The 26,658-nt window shown below is 52.0% G+C and overlaps 1 protein-coding gene and 1 long non-coding RNA gene across 2 annotated transcripts in view; both read right to left on the bottom strand.

The window, feature by feature from the left end:
* Positions 1-5,555: 5,555 nt before the first annotated feature.
* LOC139075808 (uncharacterized) lies at positions 5,556-17,481 on the bottom strand. Its single transcript, XR_011526667.1, has 2 exons — positions 17,307-17,481; positions 5,556-6,353 (listed from the first exon to the last, which is right to left on the bottom strand). It is a non-coding gene; the product is annotated as an uncharacterized lncRNA (long non-coding RNA).
* Positions 17,482-17,610: 129 nt separating this feature from the next.
* Positions 17,611-26,658, bottom strand: part of LOC103561647 (uncharacterized) — a 135,153-nt gene continuing 126,105 nt past the window's right edge. Inside the window, exon 5 of the mRNA XM_070571909.1 lies at positions 17,611-17,983. Coding sequence (XP_070428010.1) covers positions 17,645-17,983 — 339 coding nt within the window. The 3' untranslated portion in view covers positions 17,611-17,644. The remainder of the gene's footprint in view (positions 17,984-26,658) is intronic.

Consider the following 26,658-nt stretch of genomic DNA (forward strand, 5'->3'; position numbering starts at 1 on the left):
CAGGGCAGTGGCCTGGCCTTGGCCTCCAGCAAGCCAGCAGGAAATCCCAGTGAGTCCATTCCTTGGATTCCAACAGGAGCGAACAAGGCGAGCTTTGTTCTCCGTCTCCCCATGGCCCTCCTCCAAGGCTTTGTTTTAAGTAGTCAATGAACCACAGAAGTCCAGACGGAAAGGCTCTTTCAGGCTCCTCTCCCTCTGGCCCTCCCATTGCACAGATTAGAAAACTGAGGTCCTGGGAGGTGCAGGTACTTGCGCTGGGTCTCATGAAATGACAGAGGCCAAGCCCAACAAAATTAATGCAACGCACACCCCCTAGTATCCCATTTCCAGGGGATCTGGCCCTCCCTGAGATGGACTCAGTTTGACCGAGGGCTTCACCTCCCCTGGAGCGGCCACTGATCCCTTCAATGAGACAGAAGGCCTGCAGCCCCATCCTGCTCTCCCTGCGTTTCCCTTACCTGGCTTCTCTCCCGGGCGGGCAATGCTCACAGGTAGTTTAAGCAGACAGCCCCTCTGCTGACAGCCCCTGGGAAGGGCCCAAGCCCCGTCCTGCCGTGGGGCTGGCCTGGGCTGGCTGGGTGCCGCAGCAGCTGTCCAAAGGCCATGGCACACTGGCCAGCAGGGAGTTAACAGATACTGTAGAAGGCATATTCTGGGGCTGAGCTAGCAAGTGAGAATGCCTGGGAGGAGGAGGGGGGGGAGGAGGAGAGTGGGGGCCAGGGGCCATGAGGATCTCAGGGCACCGTGTGCAGGACTCCGGGAGACCAGCTCTTCTCTGCATGCTGCCTGGCAGCAGCGGCACTCAATAGGCTTACAGACCAGGCCCTTTCCCCGTGCCCCAGGGGAGTCAATACTAATAAAAAGAAAGTACTGCCCAGAGGCTCAAAGGGGATGGGACACTTTGGCTGGCTGGTCTGGGAGTTTCAGCTCCATATAGCATCCAGAGGAACTCTTTCAGAGAACAGTCACTGGATTCATGATATGGGGTTAGATGAAGTGGGGAGAACAGCTGTGGAGTGGGTCAGAGATGGAAGCGACTGTGGAGGACAGGTGACAGCCTGGGGACATGGGTCGGGTGGGCGGCTCTGGGAAAGGCCCAGTGGGGAGTGAAAGCTGAGCACAGACAGTGCCTGGGGGGGGGGGGGGGGCGCTAAGAGATGTCCCAGGCATGGGTACAGGCCAGAGGGCGCTAAGGCGTGGGACACGGCACCCCAGGAGGAGCTGTACTGGGGACTGGGCCAGGGCGGCCCGCACCAGAATGCAGAAGACACATGGAGGCTTCCTGGGGGAGACAGGTTTACCTGGGCCTAGGCAGGACTTCCGGGGTTGGCTTTCCGGGCCAAAGAGTGGAAGCTCACGCCCAAGTCAGGAGAGCGGGGCTTGGCAGACAGAGGGAAGCGGGGCCTGAGGGTGCAGAGTGCCTCCAGGAGGAAGGGAAGTGCCTCCTGCTCTGACAACCATCCCTGATCCCTGCCTGGAGGCTCACCCCTCCCCAGAAGACCATGTTACTCTCTCACGAGTCAACTGAGTGGACCCCGACTCTTTCATCTTTACTTCTGAGTAAGAAAAACATGTCAGTGAAACCCCCTGAGCACTTCTTAAAGGGTCAGGGTGATGTGGGAAAAGGTGTCCTGGGCCACCTCTCACGTCTCCTCCATTCTAGACACCCACTGAGTGGCTGGGCGAAGGGAGTTTCCGGTCTGAAGACTGAGCCTGACCACCTAATAGGATGCTCCTGAAAGCTACAGGTATGCAGAAGAAGTGAGCTCCAGCCCACGGAAGCTGTCCGCTTTCCAGTAATAATAATAATAGTTGTTTTACTGTAATTACTGCTTCTATCCTACCCTTTATTGAGCATTTATTAGGAGCCACATATTGTCTCATGTAATCCTCACTATAACTCTCTGAGACATGTATTCTTTCATGCCTATTTAATAGATGAGAAAACTGGAAAACAACTTGCCCATGTAGTAGCTGATGGAGTTAAGATTTGAACCCAAACAGTTTGAGGGAAACAGAAACACCTATTTTACTCTTCCATACCATTAACCTTGCAGAGCCCAAGGAATGGAAGGCCAAGTCTATTGGAGGCAAGAAGACGTGGCACTGAAGTGCTTTCCTCAGGGCAGGCGGGAGCTGGTGAGCAAACTCAGTCCTGGAAACAGGGCTCCTGGAGCAGCCGTCCAGGCCCCGGTGTGGACTCTCGGCATGCGGAGACACAGAGAGGAATCCCATTAGGAAAGACATGGAAACCATGAGCGTCTTGTATCCATTCTGTGTCTGCAGGCTGAAAATACGGCAGAAGAATTTGGAAAGGCCGATAATTTCAAATTTTATATTATTTGGGTTCTATTTAAAAATGTCTGTCAAATTGCTTATATTTCTGAGTTTAGAGAAAAAAGAAGTCCATAGATGGCAGGTCCCTGGGCCAGAACAGAGCAACCAAGAAAGGACGTTATTTGGGCTCGTCCTTGGACACGGGGCATGGGAGGCACACCTGGGACACTGCTCTGCGCGCATCCTCCCTGTGGACCCTGTGGCCTCAGCTCCATGAGGCAGCTGATGAAGGGGCCAGCCCTGCGCTCTCTCTGTGACAGGCAGAGGCACACCAGCCACCAGTCCGCCCCAGCCCACTCTGCCTCCCCTTCCCTTCATCCCCAGGGGCCTCCATCCTTAGAGCTATCAGTGTGGACACACACGGCTGGAGCAGACTTGGTTCTGCTCCCAGGGCACCACTGCTCCACCCCAGAACAGACTGTGAGGGCTTTGGAAGCAGGACTCTGCGCACGAATTCCTCCTTGGCCTCCCTAGGGCCCAGACCAGGCAGATTTCCTGATTGGCCAACTGGCCCAAGGGTCCACTTCCCAGGCCCTTGCTCGTGAGTAGCTCAAATTCCAAAAAGTCTGCCAGGAAGTCAGCTGTTTGTAACTCAGATTGTACTTCTCTGTAGAGACAAAGCTGTCAGTGGTCATGGGGCTGCCTGGCTAGACCACAGAGGCCGATATCATAATCTAGCTTGCTGAACCGTGACACAAAAGCCCAAATTATGTGCGTTGCCCCCCAGGGGTTCTGCAGGGTGGGCGGGAGGAGAAAAAGAAGGGAAATGGCCCACTCTGCTTCTTGGTGCTGGCAGTGAGTTTGGCCAGTTTAGCATTCTCGTGCGTGCGTGTGTGTGTGTGTGTGTGCATGTAAATTGAAGGGAGGCTTTATGGAATCGACAAATCTGGAAACTGTGACAGTTGGCCTTGAAAGAGCAATTGCTGGGCTCCATGCAAAGTGCCCTCTGACCTGATGCTCCCAGTCAGCCCAGTAGGTGCCCACGGCCCCAGAAACAAGAGTCTTCTGGAAGTGGAGCCCTGCCTTGGCTTCTCTCCCCTCGTCCTCGACTGCTCTGATGGCCAGGCTGGGCAGGGCAGGAGGGATCCATACGCCACCCTGAAGCTCATGTCCAGGGGGCTCAGGGAGCCCTTCTAAGCACTAGAGGGCACAGGAGACCCTGTCGTCCAGCTAGATGTCTATTAAGGCAGGGCTTGGGCAAACAGACCAGAACTCACAGCCTGAGAATCACAACTGATCATTTCCCTCTTCAATAAAGCATGCTTGACCAGGCCCATCCTTTGCGGGGGGATGAGTATCAACTGCCTGCGAGGCCAGGCTTCTCCTGCGCTCGTCGCTCGCTCAAGGAGCTTCCACTGAGGAACATCTGCTCTGTGCTTGGAGACCGTTGGGTCTGGAAGTCCTCAGCCTGAGTCCTTGTCCTGGGTGAGAGGTCAGGCTCTCAGGGCAGATGGAATGGACTGGAGCCTGACCCATGGGCTGTGCGAGGACCTCGCCCTGAGGGTGCAGAAGTGTGGTTTCGTTGGAGAGCCATCTATGAACTTGCTCTGACACACAATCGTGTGCAATTGCTAACAAGCAATCACGTACAATTCGGAGCTTAAATGAACTCTGCCTCCACGGGCTCTTTGAGTTTTAGTGCTAGTTCGATGTCGATCTGTGTTTACGTAACACCTAAGGGCCAGGCATCGTGCTGGGCGCCGGGGACGTTAAGACAGATAACACGGTGTTCCTGCCTTTAAGGGGGACACATGCATAGCTTATTATAATTGTGATAAGAGTTATCACAGAGAAAAACACACAGAGCTGTGGGAGCAGAGCTGGGGCCCCCAAGGCCCATAGGTGTGGTTGGCAAAGGCTTCCCAGAGGGCACGGTGCCTGAGCCGTCTCCAAGGGGGGAAGCCCACTGAAGGACGAGAATGACACTGCAGGGAGAGAAAACAGCCATAGCAATGAGAACAGAGGCAGGAAGCTGCACGGTGTGCTTGGAACTGAGAGGGGCTAAGGGTGATTGGAGCAAAGCAGGCCAAGGGGGTGGGGGATGAAGCTGAGGCGGCAGAGGCCAAGACATGGCCCCAAACGCCACCCAGGTCCCAGAGGGCCAGGGGTCTGGCAGGCGGTCCTGTTGAGAACAGACAAGGGCCTCCCTGGGGCAGTGATGGTAGGGATGGAGAAGGCGGACGACATGGAGAAATAGTCAGGAGGCCGTTCTGGTAAGACTGGCAGCTGACAGCTGTTGTGTTCCTTAATAAGCGCCCTCTGTGTGCTGAGCTAGTGCTCGGGGCAGAGAACGAGAGGCGTCTAGGACGAATCCCAGTCTTTAGGCTTAAAAAACTGGGGAGATGGTGGAGAATTCTATTGAGACTGAGAAAACTGGCAGAGGACCGAGTCCAGGGACAACCTTGATGGGAGGGGAGGAACGTGAAGATTGGGGGGGTTCTACCCAGGAGAAGCCGGCAGGATGCAGCCTTCCAGGTCAGGGAGCCAGTCCAGATGTTTGGATCAAGAGGATAAGAGCTCACCATGCCCCAGACTTGGCCCTTCTTTCCAACAACAGTGCCTCAAAGGAATAAAGTGACATCAAGGATTCACTGACTGACGACGGCTGTGCACCTTATGTGTCACATCCAGGTTCTGTGGACAAGTAGCTGCTTCTCCAACTTTGCAGATAGAGGCACCAGGAACTCTGCCCTGGGCTGTCCTTGGACCCCTGCTGTCAGCCTTCCCCAACAAGGCTGAAGGCACTTGTCAGGATGGGCGAAACTGAGGGAAGAAACTGCGGGGGCGTCTAAGGCAACTTCCAGGGAAAACCATCTGTCCAGCTTCCTGTGGGGCTGCAGCCACCCGTCCACGCCACGCTCTGCTCCCGGAGGCCACTTAAGGGCTCTCTGGTCTGGAGCAACATGGTTCCAAGGCCCCCCCCATTTGTCCTGCCCTGTCCAGGTCTCTGAAGGAGCCTGGAGGGTTCCAAGAACCAGAAGAGTGGGAAGCCCGAGGGCCTGGCACCTCCGATGAAAACCAGCCCATTGCATTTCCGGCTCCTCAGAGGCTTCCCAGCCCCACTCCCTGGCAGCATAATTACAGATGCCTCCCTCCTTACAAAGCCTTCCTACGCGCTGCATAAAGGAATACAATTTCTGGCTGTCCAAATTACAAGAGACCATAACGCACAAAAGCAATAAACACAGGTTCTAACAGCAATCAGATACCACTTATCGTAAACAATGGTTTTTGTGATTTATTGCGTTTGAAGCAGATTCAGCATTACTCCTTAGAAGATTTGGGTGTTCTTGTTTTCAAGCAGAGTTGCCGGCAGCCAGCTGACGTCAGAAAAAATTGCTCAAGTGCAGCAGATTTTAAAAATAGGGCCAACGTGGTGTTAAAATAATGATAATAGAAAAATTGGGGTGGCTGCAGGCTGATGTGAAGGTCTAAAGACACAGCCATTTGGGGTTTGAGGCTCCCGTCACAGCCCCTGCACCCCAGTGGCTCATCCTCACTCACTTCCTGATGCCCAGCACTTCCGATCCCTCCCACTGTCCTCCTGTCCCCTGAGTGACATGGGAGGGAGGAGGAGACTGGTAAGCAGAGTGGGCCAGGCGACAGTCTGGATTAACACATCAAGCTGTTCAGCTTCCCGGCTCAGGCCTCAGTTAGCGCCGGTCCTCACACTGGGGAGTGCAGAAAAGTCAAGTTCAGACAGCACATTTGAGCCAAGAGGTCTGCAGTGACTATCCAAAAGGAAACCGAGCCAGTTCTGGCAAGAGTGGTCCTTTCTCTCCTGGACCCTGTCCTGTCCACTCCGCAGGGAAGGTGCTGCAAACACTGTCAGGAACAGAGGCAGCAGCAGGGAACGCGGACGTAGAAAGGAAGGAGGATGCCCATGTTGAAGCAGTTTTCCTACGGGGTTCGAAGACATCCTAGGATTCCGTGCGGGAATTTCCGAGGCTCCTGAAGGAGGGCACCCTTGCTTCAACCAGGGAGCTCTGCCTTTATTAATTATCTCTAGTGGGTTTCTGTAAGATTGTTTGCAAAAAAAATTGGATTAGAGAATTAATCCCCAAATAGGAGTCAGTGAGTTCTGTCTCTTTGATCTTTTTCTCCTCTCCTCGAATTCAACATTTCACCATGATTTTAAAGAATAGGCCCAGGAAAGAACTCGTTCCAAGACAGTGTGACGGGGAGAAGCTTTGAGAAGTGTACTCCCGAGGGCAGGTGCGTTGCCCTCTCCCCTCCTGGGGACCATCCCACGTGGAGCCCACCAGAGGTAAGTGACGATGGACTGCACCAAGCCACCTGGGCCACGTCCCGTGGCCTGTGCACAGGGACTTGGTTCTAAGGGAAACTGAGGCAGAGAGAACAGTGTGTATCAAGGACACTGCCTCACATGAAGCTGAGCTCCCAGTGCACGGACAGAAAAGTCGCCTGAGCAGGCTGTTCGTTCCTGGAGTCCCCAGGAGCTGGAAGAGATACCCTTTAGCCAACACGCAGCCCCCTCGGGCTTGAAGGAGTGCGTGCACACACGTGTATGCACACATGTGTATACACACACACACACACGCATGCAGACACACACACACACACAAGGCCTGTGGCCCCGCCTGTTGTTGCAGCCCTGCACTGGCCAGCGCTTCATTTCAGTCTTAGCTCGGGGTAGAGAGCAGAAAAATCACTGAGCTATACCGATCACGATAAGAAAAATGGATTAGTTAGTGACTGCCCAGTCCCCAGAGAACGGCCATGATATCTTGTTTGAAGTAAATTCTCAGAACATCACTCATCCGGGTGGAAAAAATGCATTGATCACTAACATTTATTGCGTACTTATATTCCAGGCACTATTCTAAATTCCTTTCATAATTAACCTGTTTAAGGTTCACCACAAAACTATGTCATAGGTATTACCATTCTCCCTATCTTATAGGTGAGGAAACTGAGGCACAGAGGAGGGTAGCTTGCTAAGGTCACCCAGCCAGTAAGTGTGCACACAGTTGCAGAGCCCACAGGACTCATGGTGGTCCCTGCCACGTTCTTTTCCACTGACAAGCCGGACATATTTCTTTCCGTGTGGTTTCCCGTCGAGTCTTCGTTGGCTAGGATCAATATGTGTATAGGAAGAAAGGCAGGACGAATGTCACTTAAAACAACATCAACGCTCACCTGCTGGAGTCAGAAGTCACCAGCGGCGCCCAAACCCATCCTGTTCGACGTTCACCACTGGGTCTTCACCCACTGTCCCCCACATCTCTCCTAAGAGATAAAGCCACCTCAGCCACAAACCACACAGAACTGCCCAAACCTTGAAGCCAGTGGACCTTTGCTGAGTGTCAACGTGTCAGGTACCGATATCAGCAAACAGGAATTCCAGGAAAATACCAAAATTTGCTTTTTGATAAAGACAAAAGTAATCTACTGCTTAAAGATACTCAACACTGAAATAGGGTTTTGTACAGCTCCTCACATCTTCCAGCATCCCTGTCCTTAGATATTTCTAATCCTCGGCCTTGAACCACTTCTGTGCAGAGGAAGATGTGAGAAACGTCGCCCTCCAGGACTGCTTCCCCACACTCTCCTTCCTCGGAACGCCCCTCCTTCTCCGTGTTACCACAGCACTTTGTTCCATGTTGTTCAATTGGCCACTCGATTATACTCTGCATTATATTTTCTCTACTTGTCTCATGGAGGTCGTGTTTCTTCGACTAGGGAGCTCCTTGAAGGTGGAGCTGTCATCCTCATGTCCCCCTTCCCCCAGCCCTGCCTCCCAGAGCAGAACCTCAGAGGGGACAATAATCACCTGGGGAGCTCATTTAGTTTACTTAAATGCCAAATCCTAAGCCATACTCTGAGAGATTTCAATTCATTGGATCTGGCATGTGGCTTAGGAATTCACTTTTTTTGGGGGGGGAGGGGGAAGGAAGGTTAGTCCTGAGCTAACATCTGTGCCAGTCTTCCTCTATTTTTTGTATGTGGGATGCTGCCACAGCATAGCTTGATGAGCAGTGTGTAAGTCTACACCCAGGATCTGAACCTGCAAACCCTGGCCCACGGAAGCAGAGCTTGTGAACCTAACCATTACGCCACCTGGCCAGCCCCAAGAATTCACATTTTCATCACGTGCCCTAGATGCTTCTGATTATTGGCAGTCTCATATCTATGCTTTGGGAAACACCACTCACTTGGCTCCCCAGGACAGCATCTGTATGGGCTGAATTGTGTCCCCCCAAATTCATATGCTAAAGTCCTAACCCCAGAACCTCAGAATGTAACGGTCATTGGAAACAGGGTCTTCACAAAGGTAATTAAATTAAAATGAGGTCACTAGGGCGGCCCTAATCCAATGTGACTGGTGTCTTTACAAGAGGAGATCTGGACACAGACGGACGGAGGGAAGACGACGTGAAGGCACAGGGAGAGGACAGCCACCTACAAGCCAAGGAGCGAGGCTGGAACAGAGCCTTCCCTCCCAGCCTTCAGAAAAAACCAATCTTGCCGACACCTGGCTCTCAGACTTCTAGCCTCCAGACCTGTAAGAAAATAAAGTTCCACTGTTTAAGCCACCCAGTCAGTGCTACTTTGTTACCGCAGCCCTAGCAAACGAATACAGCATCCATAGCAGACATTTTGCAAATACATCTTCTGTCTAAACTCATCTTTGCAAAACTTTTTAACTGCTCTGAATTCTTCACTGGATATTCCTGCCCCAGGGCAGTGACCTGCTATTGCCCGGCAATCTGCCAGACCCCACATGGCAGCCTGGCGTCGGGGCACAAGATGGCTTGAGAAGGCATCTCTCACCAGCCCCACACCAGCCAGGCCTTGGGACTCAGCCACAGCACTTCTCCCAAGGGCGGTAGCCACTCTACCCCTGGGGCTCCAACCTCTCATCACTGTCACCAGCCACTCACTAAGCTCTGTTCTCCAGGGCCAGATGCCACCCAGCTCACGCGATCTCCTCCAAGAGGGTGTGACTGCCCTCCCCACTTCCCAGAGAGGCTAGGCATTATCATCTGGAAGGCCTGGCTGGTGACAAACAGGGGTCGTGTGGGCAGACCCTCAGGAAGGTGGCACCTCTGCTTGTGCCTGCCTCTGTTTGGGACATGAGCAGACCTGCAGCAAAGCCTACTGGAGCTCTGCTCCCGGTGACAGCCCACTGTCATCCCCCACCCATCACGCCTGCGGTGGCCCCACACAGCAGGCCATATAGAGCTCAGGTGCTCACAGCCAGGGCCAAGCTAAAGGAGTGGCTCCCGGGACACCAGCCCCAGAAACCACAGTAAACTCTGCGGGCCAGACGAGCGGGGGTCTTGCCACCAAACCTCAGTAGCCACAGTGGCCACCCGTCACGCTTCTTGGTAAGGACTCCTCCATCTCCTGGACACCTTGTGTCCTCCCTCAATTTATCCCTTGCACCGCAGCTAGAAATAAGCCTTTCTGCAGGTGAGATTTAAGCGAGCTCTCCTGTCCCCAGCACACGGCCTCACACTGAATAAAGGGTCTTTAGAATGTTCTCAGCTCCACCTTCTTCTCATTTCCTTCTCTCCTTGATCCTGTTTTCTCCCTGGGGTATGGGTGACTCTGCAGCCCGTGTGATTAACTCAGCCGGGACCATAATCTCAGGAAGGAATGGAATGGAAATCATTTTTGGAATATAAATCAAATAGGATTTCAGTTGAAGTTATTTAAAAGAAATTAATTGACTTGTACTCACCACAATACACTGATAAGAGTTCATTGCCAGGCCCATCAGGAGGAATGAAAAAACAGTTAATAAAATTCAGCTGTCAAAAGCAGCCTGCACAGCGCCTCTCGGGGGACGTCCCACGGCCCCCCGGGTCGCAGGGGGTGGAGCACACCGGTTTGCAGGGGCCAAGCTCAGGCTTTGCTGTATTTTTCTCTTGTGTGGGATTACTTGAGTTTTAATACTATAAGATTCTTAGGGCTGAGACTTTTTCCCAAGCTGCTTTGTATTTCTATATAGTACCGCGCACATATTAAATCACAACCGAAGGAAGGATGTTTAGATAAGAACGTTTTTGCATTCAGTAGTTCACTTTTTTTTTTCATTTGAAAGGCCTTCTAAAGAGATATTTCTCCTCCCCCTTATTGACTGTAAATGACCGTAAGGAGGAGGGAGTGGCAACATTTAATTAAAGACAGCTTCGACTCCTCTCTCCCACTCTTCCAAATCCACAGATGAGGATAAGTTATGAATTTAAAAAACCATACACACACAAAGATGAGGGAAGGTAAAATCTGCACACTGAGGTCCAATGCGAGACCTTAGAGTGGGCGGCCCGCCCGTCGCCCCACACAGCACTTCCCATGTGGCTGTAATTTGCCATTCTCATCAAAGATGAGAGTCCTTGCAATGTAGAGGCAGAAATTACCCCGAGTCCTTGGGACTCCACCAGCCACAGTCTCCCTGCTTCCTGCCCTGTGCTCTTCTCTCGATCTTTCCATTTTGTTTTTATAGTGGCTACCATATGCCAAGCACCATTCTAGGCACGTCCCAAACAGTCACTCATTTGATCCTCACGGAAGCCCGACAAGGAGGTGCCATGGACTGAATTGGGTTCCCCTCCAAATTCACATGTTGACGCCCTCACCCCGAATGTGGCGACATTTGGAGATGTGATTAGGTTTAGATGAGGTCATGAGGGTGGAGCCTCATGGGATGAGATGATGGCATTAGCGTCCTTATAAGAAGAGACACCAAACAGCCATGCGAGGCTGGCATGTGAGAAGCGGCTATCTGCAGTCAAGAGAGCTCTTACTGGAAACTGACCAGGCTGGCACCTTGATCTCAGACTTCCAGTTTCCAGAATGTGAGAAAATAAATTTCTGTTGTTTAAGCCACCCCATCTGTGGTATTTTGTTACGGCAGCCTGAGCTGACTAGAGCAAGAGGTACCATTTTTATCATCCCTATTTTATAGATGAGGGAACAGACTTTAAGTAACTTGCTCAAGGTCACAGAGTAAGCGGCAGAGCCAGTCTTGGAATCAGCAGCCTAGATCGAGTCTCTGCTTTGACCGTTACATGGTGGCTGCCTTTCACTGTGCTAGACTGTGCTTTACCTTAAATGTCCCCCAAAAAAGTCATCATCACTGACAACTGATTTACTCGATTGCGTGTACTGAGTCCATGCATTGGCCCTAGGAACCCAGGTTGGGAATCCCTACTGGGGTCAGGCCTGGGGCATCTGCTCAGAACAGACCCATGAGGCACCAAGTCAAGGCTTTCGGTTTTTATTTGCAGGATGCAGGGCCCTGCAGCAGGGATGCTGTGGCAGATTATAATCTCATGCTCGTCTAGAACCTAACCCCTCCCACATCAAGAGGTGAGTCTAATTTCCCTCCTCTTGAATCCAGGGGGACTTGTGATTTGCTTGTAACCGACAGAACGGAGCAGGAGTGTCTTCTGAGTCTGTCATCAAAGGCTATGCAGCTTCCACCTGTTAGCTGGGACCCCCGCCCCCGCGCCAAGCTCTGAGCTTCCATCTGAAAATCCATCCCCCTTGAGGCCACCGCACTGCCCAGGCCTCGAGGAGAGGACACACACACAGCTGTTCTGGTGGACGGCCCCACCAGAGGTCCTGTAAGTAGCCAGTGTCCACGTGAGCCCTGACAGAAGGTGCCTCTGGGTGATGCCGGGCCTGTGAGGGTTCCCAGCTGAGGTTCTAGATATCATGGAGACAAACTCTCCCTGCTGTGCCCTGTCTGAAGGCCTGACCCACAGACTCTGTGAGCACAACAAGGTGGCTGTTCCCACCTCTCGGTCTGGGGGTGGTTTGTTACACGGCCACAGTGACCGGAATAGATGCCAGGTCACACAGTCTCCCTGGGGCCTACCATTTGCCACTCCCTCCCCGTGCTCGGCATCAGGCCGTAGGAAGGATGCTTAGATAGGAACTCTCAGTGTCGACTGAGAGTAGGGGCCTGACGGACTGGCGGACGGATGGACAGACAGCACTGCAGCAGCAACTGTGCTGCTCTGGGTGAATTCCCAAAGACCAGGCCCGAGTGAGGCCGGCCTCTCCCAACTGCCCACAGAGATGCACATCCTGGGTCGTCAGTCTGGGCTTCTTGAATCAAGAGATGAGTAGGGTTGCACTCGAGAGCAGATACCAAAAATTTAGACCTAAGGAAATGTAACCAGAGCCTCTACAAAGTCGAGAGGCTGAGTTCCTGGTGATATTGGATCCCCAAAGTGAGTTGTTGCTGTTGTACCCGCAGTTAAGGATGCGGGGCAGGAGAGGAAGGACGGACGTCCTGCTGTCACACAGCTCAGACTGGGGCTGGCACCAAGCCAGTGTGCAGTGGAGATAAGGAATGTGTAATCCTATTATCTGGCGGGTCAGAACATACAAACAGGCCGCTGCAGTGGGCACTTCTCCCTCATGGCTTATTTCTTCCTCACTTAACTGTTCTGCAAGTCTTTGCTATTTTCCTGCCCCTTACGTTATAGGATCCTGATGCTCATGCTGCTCACAGGTGTGGATGCTCATACCAAGGAAGCTGGGACCATGTGCCCAGGAGTGCTCCCGTGCAGCCCCACACATGGAGGCCACCTTCATGACTTTGCTCAGAAACCCAGGGTCGGCCCCATTCCGGCTTCAGTCACAGCTTTTCTGCGTTGTATAAAAAGAATCTAAGCATTCAAGGGTGGAAGTTTCCCTGGCATAAATTCAGCATCTTCCCTTCCCCACATCCCACTTTGGGGCTCCCGTGCAGCTCTGGAAGAGAGACTTCTGCCCCACCCTGCAGGGGCCAGGGCTACACTGCAGGCTGGGGCCAGATGCAGAAGGCGGGTCTTGAAGGAGCCCTGCTTCCGCCTTGCATGGGTACTTCAAGGAGTCGGGCTGTTTGGTTTGAGCTCTTGGGCTCTGTGATGGTGCCCACCACCTGGCTGGACCAGGAAAGGAGGAGCAGGTGGTGCCTGGGAGAGAGGCAAGTGCTGGGAGCCAGAGGGTCCAGCTATGTAGTACTCTGCGTCTTTCCTTCCTTGTTGCTCTCCCACAGCCCAGGGTGAAGACCCTTAAATGCCCTAAGGGATCCCAGCGGCCTCAGAGAAGAAGGCAATGGCCCTGAATACCCACAGAGAGTAGCTGGCATCCTGGTCCTCAACAAGTGGGTGGAGCGACAAACATTAATTAAAGATGCCCACAGGAGAGGTGGTTCTGGGGGATAAGGGTTGAAAGGTCCTACTGTGTCTCCCATGCAGAGTCTTTTTGGTGTTGACTTGGAGGATCGGTGTTTATTTTAGTGAGGAAGGCAGAACGTCAGGACAAAGGCACGCAGGGCTATGCGTCGACACTGAACGTGTGGCTGACGGGGCCGGGTGTGAGCCTTCCCTGTCCTTCAATTGCTCGAGGATGAGCAGCTCCGTCTTCTGATGAAAGACCTTTTAACAGACCAGCTGCCCAGCCTGTTGGAAAATGAACCACCAGAGGCAGGAAAGGACTCCAAATCACGTCCATCTGGAATCCGTCTGCACAATGCTCACCAGTCCTGGGGAAGTTTGCCTGTTTTCTCATCATTTTCTTAGAAGATGAGAGCAGTCCAGGGATTCACCACACAAAGTGCTTTCTGGTCACCGCAGAGGCTGACATGAGGCTGAGTGAAGAAGCCGCTTCTCCTACGTGAGCGCAGCCCTGGTGGGCGCCTGGCTGCCCGGGGCAGGGAGCCGGCCTAATGAGCTTGGCAGGAGCTGCCTGGCCTTGGCAGGGACAGACAGGACGTCCTTTTCTGAGACCTCCAGGGTCGGGAGGTTGATCCCCTACTGGGTCAGGGGTCCTCTGAAGCCCACCCTCCAGGGGGAGGCTGGGAAGGTGTTTATGAAGCCACCCCAGCGGCACAGAGCAGCGCAACTCCCTCCTCCTTCTCTGGCCTCTCTCTGCTGAGCGACAGACGGTGTGTTTACTCACAAGTGGGCGTCTAGGAGGGCATATGTGCCATCCTTGAAAATGCTCCTTCCGGTCCCCCAAGTTGGTCCAGCAGGAGCTTCTGTCTGTCCTCTGGATCTGCCTGTAGGTGGTTCTAGAGGGGTATTTGGGGGAACGGCCCTCCTGGATGATGGAGCCTGGGTAATAGACCCATGCTGGGGTGTTGAGACCCTGTTTAGGGTGTAGGACAGGCAAGGTGGCACCAAAGCTTGTGTGCTGGCATCTCAAGAGTCACCCAGACAACCCAAGTGAAGCGGCCACTGCAAGGGCAGAGGGAGGAAACCAAGCGTGGACGAAGGCTGGCCAGGAGAGCGGGTTCTGAGTGGAGGGAGAAGAGCATCACCCCAGCTGTGGCCTCCCTCGTGGGAATCTTGTCCCACCCGCCCGAGAGGGAGCCCCCCCAGCACACAGCACACACCCCAGGAGGAGACACCCCTATCAGTGGGGGAAGCAGTCACTGGGGTCTGGGAACGCTCAGGGACCAACCTGCCAGGACAAGCTAGTGTCCTCTGACACTGAATCATGGGGCTTTCAATCCCAATTCTCTGCTCAGTGCCTGGGCCTCAGTTTCTCTGCTTGCAAAGAAAGTGAGGGACATTGTAGAAATATACTTACACCTCGAAGCATGAGAAATTTTCAAGTACAGTGTATAAAAGGTCAACACAACAGAAGATGAAGCATTCTAGCCGAAGGGAGGCAAGCAATTAAGGGTGTTTGCTCCCTGTGGGAAGATTAAAGGCAGAAGGACCTTCTGGAAATGACCATCTCTTGGGGGAAGTCGGCAGATCAGAGCGCCCGGTGCCCGCCCCTGGAGGATTGAGTCGGCTGCCTGGGAGGAGACGAGGTCACAGAGACCAGCAGTGGAGGCTGGGGTTTTTGGGGGAAGGGGAGAGGGGCACACCTACTGGCCAGGGCTTCAAACCACAGGATGGGAGCCTTGGGGACCCAGCTGCCGGGCCTTGGGCTCAGCCTTATGTCCAGCATGCACCAGCCCGAGGGCAGCTCCCCAGGGAGCTCCAGAACTACAGAGTGGATCTGTGCCCAGCCCTGTGCTAGAAGCAGATGAAATCCATAGTGCAGACCCTTCTTCTGGCCCGACTGGTGCCCATCTGCCCTCTACTTCCAGCTGCAACAGGAGTCATGACCTCCTCTCAGGGATGTCTAAAGGGAAGCCTCTGCCCCAAGCCCCCTCCTCCCACCTGGTGCCCCCTAGATGGAAACCCTAGAAACTGTCCCTGGGACTCCAGAGGGCACGGCGGCCAGGCTCGCCTTTGCTGCCCGGTGGAACACAGAATTGAGTTCCTGCCTGTGGCCACCGGCCTCTCACTGCTGGGCTGGGACAAGGACTGCAGCAGGACCACCCCCGAGTGAGCAGTGGGAATGCCAGTGTAGACATCCCCACGCCTGCTGTTTCCTTCACTAGCAGCTCCTGTCAGGGCCTCAGAGGCCCCTGCTCTGGAACGCCAGGCTGGTGGGCTGTCAAAGCACTCACTCTCTGCTTGAACTTCTTCCAAATGAGGGAATTTTCCAGGGAACTGACATTTGTTACTTTAAGCACCAAATATTAATTTTTTTAACAAAGATTTTTCTTTTGGATGAAAAACACTTCTGAAATGCAATATAAATTCGCCTGGCCCTGAACAGAGTATATGGAACGTGACATTCTCTTCCCTCTATGACCTGGAATTGTTTTCAAGAAGACCCATCACTGGCCCTGAGCTGTGCCCTGGTGAAGCTCCCGGGGTCTCTGGAGGCCCCTCTGGCTCTAAGGCCCTAAGAGAGCATCCAGAAGAATATGGTTTGGGCCTTGCTCCTGGGGACCTCATTCACTGGCTCAGAGAATGCTTTTCTGAGTAGTCCCCAGGCCAGTGGACTCCTTCGTGCTGGGAGAAGAGGCTCCCAGCAGAGGAGGGGGAAGGCTGTGGGCACAGAAGTGCTTTATGATTTATATGGCCTTATGGGCTGGCCCCTTCTTTTAAACAAAGAAAGCGGTATGTGCAGGACTGTGTGCGAGGACTAAAGGCTGCAGTGCTGTGCTCCGAGGTCTCCTGCCTGCTGCTGCATCCTCCTCTGTGGGCAGCTGCTGCATCTCGGGGTCAGGGCCCTCACTTCCTACCTGCAGCCTTATTTTATTCCCGGGGTCTGGGTGGAGCCAGAGCATGGATAGGGCAGCTCTGACAAAACAAGGTGAAGGGGCCGCATGGCCTTGGGCCTCTGAAGCCCCCTTTGCTGCCTCCATTGTGGACAACCAAGGCTGCCCCATCTGAGTTTGGCTAGAGGGCTGCCGGGCCGTGGTGGTGACATACAAGGAGTCTGCAGGAACCATGAGCCATGGATGGGACAGACTAACTTCCACGGCTTCTCTGTATTTTCTGGTCTGAGTCTCTAAAACCTACTAACCTTCACCAGCCTAACTGGTAGTGACCATGGCAAACCTATCAGTGACCAGCGATGTCAAAGGAATTATGGGGCCACAGAGGGTCATGCTGGAAGTGACCTTTTAGTCCAACCTCCACTCGAATGGGACACCTAAGGAAGAGGCCAGGGAACGATCTGTCAACAGTCAGAGTGACAACAAAGGTGGGGAGAGCACCAGGTCAGAGCGCTTCATCCCAGTTGAGGTCTGTGCCCTGCGGTCCCCTCGTGGGGAGCCTTGTGGCAGATCTGCCTCCGATCTGCCCTCGCCTGCTGCATAGCTACGCATCTTAATCATTTCCATCTTTAATTCTCCTGCTTTAGGGTAATTTTACGAAAAGCACAACCACGACATCCAAGCAAAGCACATCCGTTCTCAGGTTATTTTTCCTGATTTAAATCCTTATGATTAAAGAGGAAAATACAATTATAGGTAAGAGAAGGAAAAAAAATGAAAGAAAGAAAGAGAGAAAGAAATACTTTTTTCAGGCTTGGCCCCCCCACCCCCAAACAGACTTGAGTCCTGATAAGGTTTTAGTGACCAAACCAATGGAGTCAACCGCAGAGGGCCACAGGGGACAGGCCTAGCCCAGAAGGGGCGGGGACCGCACCTCAGCCTGGTTGTCGTTCGCTTTTGTCTTGTAGCGGCGGCCTGGCTGCCTCTCTCTGGAAGGTCTGTCCACTCTGCCAGCACAGCCCGCTGATGACTCTCAGAAGAGTGACAGAGCAGAGTGATGTTGGGAACCCAGCACAGCCCAGAAGGAACGTGGGGTGGCTGTCAACATCCTGGGGATAAGAAGCACAGAGCATCTAAAAAGACAAGTAAAGTGGCCAAAATGGTGGTCTGGATGCCCACTGACCACCTAAGGCCAGTGGCCTGAAGAGCTGAACATAGGTGGGAACCAACTGGGCAGATGGGTGGGTTTGCAGGAATTTTATTTCATGGGCGTCAGAAGGATGAAGGGGCACAGAAGCCAGAGCCATCTCTGCCCTCCGCCAGGCCCCATGGGAGCAGCCCCCTCCTCAGGAGCCAGAAAGTCGAGGGCAAAATAAAGGGGTGGGGGTGGAGGTGGGGGAAACGGCTAAAAAATGCGACTCTCTCCCAGGAGAACCGCCCACCAGCGAGGCTCTGAGCCGCACAGCAGCGTCTCAGGAACACACTGTTCTCTTTGTCGGGGCAGAAATATGTTCGATGCTGATTATGCAGGCTGATGAGCAGGCCTCTCTCTCTCGCTCCCTCTAATCTGGAGTCCTCCTGCTCGGCAGACACAATTGCATGCAAGCGATCCTGGAAAAAGCACAGAATGAATTTTCTTGCCATCCATTGTTCTCGAGGTATTGCGAATGTCTGAAATTCCAGGTGTGGAGTTGTGTAGCTGACGAGATTTGAGACAACCTCCAAGTCTGAGCCAGGCGGCACCGCAAACTCTGAAAAATGTCCAGCTGGCCTGGCTACGATAGGGGCACTCAGTTTGCCTGGGAGCCAGCGGCAACCTCGCTCAGAGGACGGAGGCCTTTTCAGTCTCAAAACACAAGTGATGTTTTAAATTCAAACATCGAATTGAAATGCGAGTTAAAAACAAACCGTTCAGTGGCTGCTTCTGGAGTAGGGGGCTTGACTGAGAAGGGACATGAGGAACTTTCTGATGGAGATGTCGGTTTTCTTGGTAGGGATGTGGGTTACACGGACCTCTCTATTTGTCAGTGCATAACTGACTGAACTGTACGCCTAAGATCTAGGCATTTCACTGTTAGAACTTACATTAAACACCCTCTTTAGAGAGGAGCTTCAGGTGGTGGAGGTAAGGAATTCTGGATCAAAGAGTTTCCCAGATAAAAAGAGTTAACAGTTTAAAAATAAAAAATATTTTTAGTTTCACTATTTCTAAAGAAAACTAAAATAGTGCAATGTCCTAAAACTGAGAAAACAAAACCCATCAATTTATTTAAAGTCTTCTGCTGACACAGGCTCTTCAACCTGAACATCAACGATTGGGCTGAGTGATAACAGAATTAAGTGTTTTTTTCTCTTTTTTTTTTTGAGGAAGATTAGCCCTGAGCTAACATCTGCTGCCAATCTTCCTCTTTCCTTTGCTGAGGAAGAACTGGCAATGAGCTAGCATCCGTGCCCATCTTCCTCTACTTTATATGTGGGATGCCTGCCACAGCATGGCTTCCCAAGCGGTGCCATGTCCGCACGAGGGATCCGAACCGGCGAACCCTGGGCTGCCAAAGTGGAATGTGTGTACTTAACCGCTGTGCCACCGGGCCGGCCCCGAATTAAGTGTTTTGACCCAGAGCTACCCTGAATGGCCACACTGCAGTGCTATTTCCCCTGCTGTCTCCATTCTCCATCCTCAGTGAACCTGCCTGTGCCTGTCCCACATCTTTCCCCATAACCAGCAGACTCTACAGTGCATCTCGATTAGGCTGAATTCAACTTGGATCAGGCCCTACTCATGCCCTGGAGAAGCTCACAGTCTAGCAAGGAATGGACTCCAACATCCCAACCTGGACCAGAAGGGAAGCTGGTTCATGTGTCCGTTCTGGGAAGAGGTGGAGATTTCTGACATGAGTCTGGACTGCCAGCCACTTGGAGTCTCAGAACAGCTCCGGCGTCCAGATCCCTGCGATGACCCAGTTGATCACAGCACCGACGCCCCCAAACTACCGCAGGAAGCAATTTCAGCTAATCAAGACGCTCATCAGCTCTCCAGACTGGGCCACAACTTTTCCAGACAGCACACACAGGCCGGGAGGCACTCCGCGGCAGACGAGCAGATGCTATTTCCACTTTTGTTCTCATTAAACAGTAGCATAATCATGATTTATAAAAATATTCAAATCTTGAAAAGCATGTCAAAGTGCAACCTCGTCAACTGAACTCGAAAAAGCTGCTCACTCGGTGTGCATGACTTGAAATCTGATTTTTTTTTAAATAGCCTCAAGGAGATGTGGAGTTGGGGAAAGTAATCAGGTTTTAAAACTCTTTTCTAGGAAATAATTATATTTTCAAACTCAAAATAGATCATTTTTTAAATAAACCTAGAAATCAACTTTCAAATCTTCAAACAGATTTTTAAATCAGAGGAAATGCGTTAAAAGTCACACTTCAGAGTCACAGCTGATTGACCATCATGTACAAATCACATCACTGATATCAGAAACTTGCCTGTTTCCTCCCTGGGGGGAGATGGGCAAAGGTCGGGGGCCTTTCTAGGTAGTGAGGACAGAGTTTTTCCCTAACATTGGTCCTGATTGCTAGAACCACAAAACAGGATCTAATGAAATGAGACGAGGTGGGTTGCGAATTCATACAGGTTAAACATAGCAAGTATACACCCCCAAACTGGAAGTTATAATAGTAAAATTTTCTCTACGGCTTCCTATCACTTACCTGTTTCTTTTTCCCACCTCCACCTCTCTGTTCCAAATATTGAAGAGCTCCTTGCACTCTTTCCAGACATCAGAAGTCTGCCACTCATCTCAAGGCCCAGCTCAAGTTTTCCCCCCCTCCATGAAGCCGTCCTGGGCTTGCTGCCTTCTGCACATGTATCTGACAGGACCACACTGCCCTGCGTTTTCCCTCGTGACCACTGCCTGCGTCTCTTGCTCCTTCTTCCCATACCATGCTGAGAAGAGTATCTCCTTTAGAGCAGAGGTGATCTCATTCACTGTTCCTTTGCTGGGGGACAGCACAGGGCCTGCCATACAGTTAGCACCAATACATATTTGTGGGTTTAGGGGGAGTCCTATACAAATTAACTACTCTCACAATGATAAAACCAAAGCAAATACACTTAAATAAACCATTAAGCCTTCTACCCTAGGAAAAGCAAACACCCCCTACTCATCTGTTCCCACCCTTCTCAGTCAGTGGACAAGGCTCTATTTCTAGAGAATGAGCCTCAAAGATTAAGGTTTGAGAATCCTAAGCAGTCCAGGGAGAAAGATCTGTCATAAACACAACGAGATTGCTCACCCTTTCATTATTTCCTAAGAGACCACACCAGGGGTCTGGAAGATTCTGGATCTCCAAGTCTTAATCCACTTGCCACGCCCCTTCCTCTCCCCCACCAGATTTACCTCCTCCTGGCCGGTGGGGCCAGGACAGACCAGGTGCTGCCTCCACCTTCCTAACGGGCTGAAGATCTGTTTCTCCTTGTCCCCGGTTCAGACTCACTCCCACTGCCCCTTTTCTCCTTTGCATCCTTGCCCAGCTCCAAGAAGTGAGATTGCTGAAACCAGGAACGATTCAGATGACTCCATCAGTTACCCCAGAGCCAGGGCACTTCACCAAACCATGGAAAACCCAGCCACGGCTTGGGCCTGACAATTCTGGAGCAAGAAAATAAATATCTATCTAGGCATTTCTAACTCACACCCAAAGAGGCCAGGCCTTTTCAGGGGAAGGTTTATTAAGTTGCCCCATCTGCTCATGTCCTCTAAGTGGTAGCAGCCAGCCCCTTGATTCCCTTTCCTACTACCCCAAAGAAGGGAGGGATGGGGGCGACTCTGAACTCTGCCTGGTCTATGGAAACCCCATTACCCTGGCGGGAGTGAGCCTGGGGCAGCCAGAAATCAAATGGAAAGTGGGAACCCAGCTATGGCTTTAGTGAATTCGCCCCCAAATCTGAAAATAAGAAAGCCTTGCAAACCCATTTCCTCAGGCAGCCGGAGCAGAGGAAACTTCATGCAGCAAGAGAGAAAAGGGCTTTGGGAAAACCTGACGGGATCTTCTCCTGTGCCTGACGCCATCTTCTGACCCGAAGGAAATGTGCTCGGTCCCAGGGACTGGGTAAGCATTCAGCCTACTCTGATTTTCAGGATAATTTCTCTCTGAGAGCTGTTTGCTCGCCACTCTGACGCAGAGAAAGGGACAAAACGTAAGGTCTTCTGGAGTCTTGGGAGGCATGTGCAGCTCATCCAGGCTCTGCTTTGGGCCTTCCAGGGTCATGCTGCAAATACTGTGGCTACTAGCTAATGTGGCCATTTCAATTACAATTAATTTAACTTGAGTAGAATTAAAACTTCAGTTTCCCAGTCATGTGAACCGCATTCTAAGTGCTCAACAGCACTTGACAGCATCGTATAGAGTATCTCCATGACTGCAGAAAGTTCTGGGCTGTGGACAGTGCTGTTTCAAGAAGTCCCTGACCTTTCTGAATTTCCTAATGGAGGCATCAAGAAAGCAGTGGTGTGGCTGGGTGTTGGTTACAGCAGGTCCAAGTTGTTCCAGTTTGCTCTGCCTCCAGCCAGAGGGGCTTCCCTCCGCCAAAGGCCTGGGCTCCCTGCTTGGCAGAGCAGGGTGAGGCCCCAGGTGGCAGTCTCCCGCCAAGCTGGGCATCTGTTCTGACTTGCCACATCCACCTGGGTGTCAGGGCACCTTGCTGGCACCCCAGACTCAGCCCACTTGGCATGAGGCCAAGGTAGAGATGGAAGAATGGAGTCTACACGGGGATTTCAGAGAAAGGCGATTTGCTGCTTCCCAAATCCCAGACTTCCTGATTGTCAGGAAATCCTTGCCTGCTTTCCGAGAGATGATTTTTACAAAAAAAAAAAAAAAAATCTATCATGCCCAGTATTTGAGTTTGAGAGCTCACAGGATCTTGCTTGCACTGCCAGTATAGCATCCTAAGATTCTGGCCTGAAATCCTGAGTCGACCCCAAGACCAATCTTTGTCCCCCTGAAGCTTCTCTACTCAGCGCTCACGTGACACAGGTTTAGTCTTCAGAACGGCATCCATGTGGCTGGTTTCCATGACTTCGGTGCCGAGGAAGTGGCCCCAGGCCCCGACTCCTGACCACAGCCACGCCCCCAGCTCAGTGCTCATCTCACGTCACATGCACACACAGCCTCAGTCCAACCTCCTCTCTCCCCCGACTCGGCATTTTTGCTCTTCCTCGTAGATCTCAAGGCTACATTGCAGAGGATGCAGTGGAAGGGGCTAACAAGCTTTCCCTAACTCCTGCAGCCCTTTCTTTCCTTTCTCTGAGGTCCCCCTTTTACCTTCCAGCCTGGCCCTATCTGTCTGGGCAGAGGGCAGCTTGGGTCTATTTCTGCCACCTTTGCTCATCCTGGCTGAGTGAATGTCGCACTGTCCCCCTCACAGGTCTGTGTAGGTAAAATATTTTCGAGAGTGGGGATAGCATACAGGGAGCCTGTGCACATGCGCCCGAGGTGCTGAGCACCACTCTACTCCGGGAAACCATCAGCTCCCTTGCGCGGTCCTCTGGTTCAGAAATTCTGAACCAAGTAAGGGAAGGAGTAATGGAGAGAAAAGAGGAAGGAGAGATAATCAAGTGGACAGTAGCCGCTGGAAAGGCAAAACCATGGAGCCATTGCCAGGGAAGAAAAGAGAAACCAACATGCCCAAAATATGTAAGGGCTGAAGGGAGTCAGAAATTTCATACTGAGAGTAACAGCACGGCTGGGCAGAGAAGGCTATGATTGGACATTAAGTCATTCTAAAAGGGCTCATAGTTCTGTTTTGTTTTGTTTCTACGTTATGAGAAACTCGTGATTCTTATACCGTGGCAGAACAAATATAACCGTGACTTATGTTTCCCAATTTACAGAGCTGATTTCATGGGCTTTCGACAGGAATATGATATTTCTGACAATCACAATTCTTCTTGAGCCTGGAGCGTTTGGAGGGCAAATGTCCCATATGCCACACTCCCTGATTTGTTTTTAGGGCCTTCCAGGTATGTGAGAAACTCTCATAGAAATGCAAATTGGTGGCATCTAAGGATGCAGAAGTCTGAGCCCCTGTGTCTGCATGCTGTAAATAACCTTCCCCTAAGCACAGCCACGCAAGTCACGGGAAGAAGGAGAGATGCCAGAGAAATTCACAAAGCAGAGCAATCTCCTGTCTTGTCACCCTCCCTGGACTCCACAGGGTGGCTCTGGCCACTCCTGCTGCTCTGGAGCCCATTGAGGCCTTGCTTCCTGACCAGCCCCATTGAAGGATGGAGACAGCATGGCTGCTACGATCTGGAGATCCCCTGGAGGGGCTCCTTATCCTCCAGATGGTGGCAAGGTGGAGGTGGGAGGAGAGAGGTGTCAAGGCCAGTGCTCTTCCTGCAGACCTCTTTCCAAATTTAAGGAGTGTTGGAAATAATTGAGCAAGAAAACAGGTAATTTCAGTAGTCTGGCAAGATTCTAGTTCTTAAGTTCAGAGGTGGGATCATGTGTGTTCATTTTATCGTTAAGTTAAAGAACTTATCTAAACGTTGCCTGTATTATTTTGAATGTATCTTATTACATCAAAAATTGTATGTGGTATCTGGGATGTCTGATGTCTCCAGATGCAAAATTAAATTTCTAAGAACAGTCTGGTTCTGGGAACTGTCGCTATCAAACCATCTCAGCAGGTAAGTCGAAGGCCTCTGCAGAATCGAGTGTGGCCTTTGCTGGCCCTCTGAGCCCGGGCAGTGCCACCCAGGCAGAGTGAAGGACACAGGTGGCCTGGTGGGAAGATAACTCACCTGAGGTCTTGCCGTAGGTGACTGACCACAGGTTGGGCTGAGAGAGGAGCCGGGCCAGCTGAGGCGGCAGCAGCTCCAGGATTTGGTTTATAAGTAAAAACAAGCAGTGGGGGAAGAACAGCTGGTGTTGAGTCTGGTGCTAGGATTAGTCTGCAACGCTAATCACAAGAAGTGGAAAAAATTAGGAGGTCCTGCCTGCCAAGGAGGTTTTCAAACACATGCGTGTGCTGCAGTCGTGGCGGGATTAGAATCTCCCAGCGCCAGCGAGGCAGGCGCCCACGGCCATGAGCCAGAGCCTGTTCCTGGGTGTCACCCCCAGAGCCTGGCTCTGACAGCACTCCAGAAGGGCTGGTACCCTTGCTGGGGCTGCAGGCACAGAGGGAGTGCTGTGTGGTGCAGGCCAGCCTTCCAAAGCCCCTCTGTGACGTGCTGGGGAGAAGCTGGGACCAATGGGCAGTGGGAGAGAGAATGTCCCTGATCCCAGTGGACACAGCAGAGGTGAATGCTACACTTGCTGCCACTCAGGGCCGAAGATAAGGAGCGTCCTACAGGTTGAAGGGAGATGATGTTCAGGATATACACAAAAACCAGGAGAGAGCACTGATATCAGGAGTCACGGCCTTCAAACCCCTCTGCAGCAGCATCATCATGTGCCCGGGGCCGGGTGATACAATGAGCCAGATCCAATCCACCAATGAGCATGCTCCGGGGGTGACTGGGGGGTGCCCTGAGACTACTCTGCCACCTCCCCCACTGCCTGCAGGGCTTCCTGCCACCTCCCAGAATGCCACCGAGGGCATGCTTGCAGCAGCCCCTCACCCGTTGGTAGAGTTTCCTTTAAAAATGGGTTTTCCTTCAAGCAGAGGAGCTGAGGCAGCACTAAGGCCCCAGGTTCTTGGGTGGGCAGAGAGGAGAGACCAGCCACAAGACGAAATGAGGACTTCAAGACTGCTACGGACTGAATCGTGTCCTCCCCAAATTCGTATGTTGAAGGCCTCACCCCGAATGTGACTATATTGGGAGACAGAGCCTTTATGGAAGTAATTAAGGTTAAATGAGGTCTGATGGTGGGTCCTTGAACCAGTACGATTAGTGTCCTTGTGAGAAGAGACACCAGAGGAGGCTCTTTCCCCTTCTCTCTCTCTGCCATTTGAAGGCACAGTAAGAAGGCGGCTGTCTGCAAGCCAGGAGGAGAGCCCTCCCCAGAACCTGACTCTGCTGGCACTCTGATCCCAGCCTTCAGAACCGCGAGAAACAGTGTCTCTGTGTAAGCCACCCAGTCTGCAGTATTTTGTTATGGCAGCCTGAGTAGACGAATACAAAAACTAACTTCATATGACGCAAGGCCTGTTGAGACGCAGGACAGACACCCTGATGGCAACGGGGTGTGGAAAAAAAGACAGAAGGACCATGGGGAGTGGATAGAGGACCAAAAAGTGGATGAGAAAAGTGGTGACAGGTCACCAGAATCCTAGATGGGAGCTGAGGGAGACTGTAGTGGTCTTCAGCTTCAGAGACATGGTGAGGAGTCACTCACAGCACTGCCAGGCCAGGACGAGGGGCCACTCACACCACCGCCAGGCCAGGACGAGGGGCCACTCACACCACCGCCAGGCCAGGATGAGGGGCACTCACACCACCGCCAGGCCAGGATGAGGGGGCACTCACACCACCGCCAGGCCAGGATGAGGGGCACTCACACACTGCCAGGCCCTCAGGCTGAAACAAGTCCTGTTCTCACAACTTTCTGGAGAGGACTCAGCAGTCTCTCCCAAGGTTCCTCCAGTCGTATATCTTGGAAGCGTGCCCCGTACACATTCATGACAAAGCACGTGCCTTTACAGCAGCCTGGATTGGTTTCATTTCAATTTGGACTGCACGAGCTGAAAAAGATGCGTGGGCCTGTGGCGTGCCTGTTCCCAAGAAGCTTTATGTTGAGGTCACAGGGAAGCATTTCCGCAGAGGATGCTCCCCAATGTCCTTCTCGCCTCCCGCAGCTCCCCCAAACCCTCATTTTGGTGTTGCTATTTGCTTCTACAAAACGTGGAGCTTTTCAAAAGACATTCAATTTCCTTTGTTGCTATTCAGTTGCCATAGTCAATTAAAATCTATCAATGCCCCTGAATAAATTTGTGCTAGGTGAAGAAAGAGCCTGAGTGCAATCTCTCGACATGATCTCTATTACCTTATGTTACTTTAATAGCTAGAGTAATAGTTTGTTATTAATGGAATTAAGCAATTTAGTTCAAGCTTCCCAGAGGTCTTATAAGACAACTATTATAATTTGTATTCTCAGATTTTCCATTGAGTAGATGCCATGTGTTTTACATTACTCGCTAATGTTTCGAGAGATAGCAGTAGTATATTTAATATCTGGCTTTGTTTAATGATTCTAAGCCTCTTTCAATGTAGGTAAGTGCTGCTGGAATTTTGAGCAGCTTAAAAGTCTACGTTGTACAAATAATTATCTCA

This window comes from Equus przewalskii, chromosome 14, assembly GCF_037783145.1.
Source record: "Equus przewalskii isolate Varuska chromosome 14, EquPr2, whole genome shotgun sequence".
Classification (NCBI taxonomy): domain Eukaryota; kingdom Metazoa; phylum Chordata; class Mammalia; order Perissodactyla; family Equidae; genus Equus; species Equus przewalskii.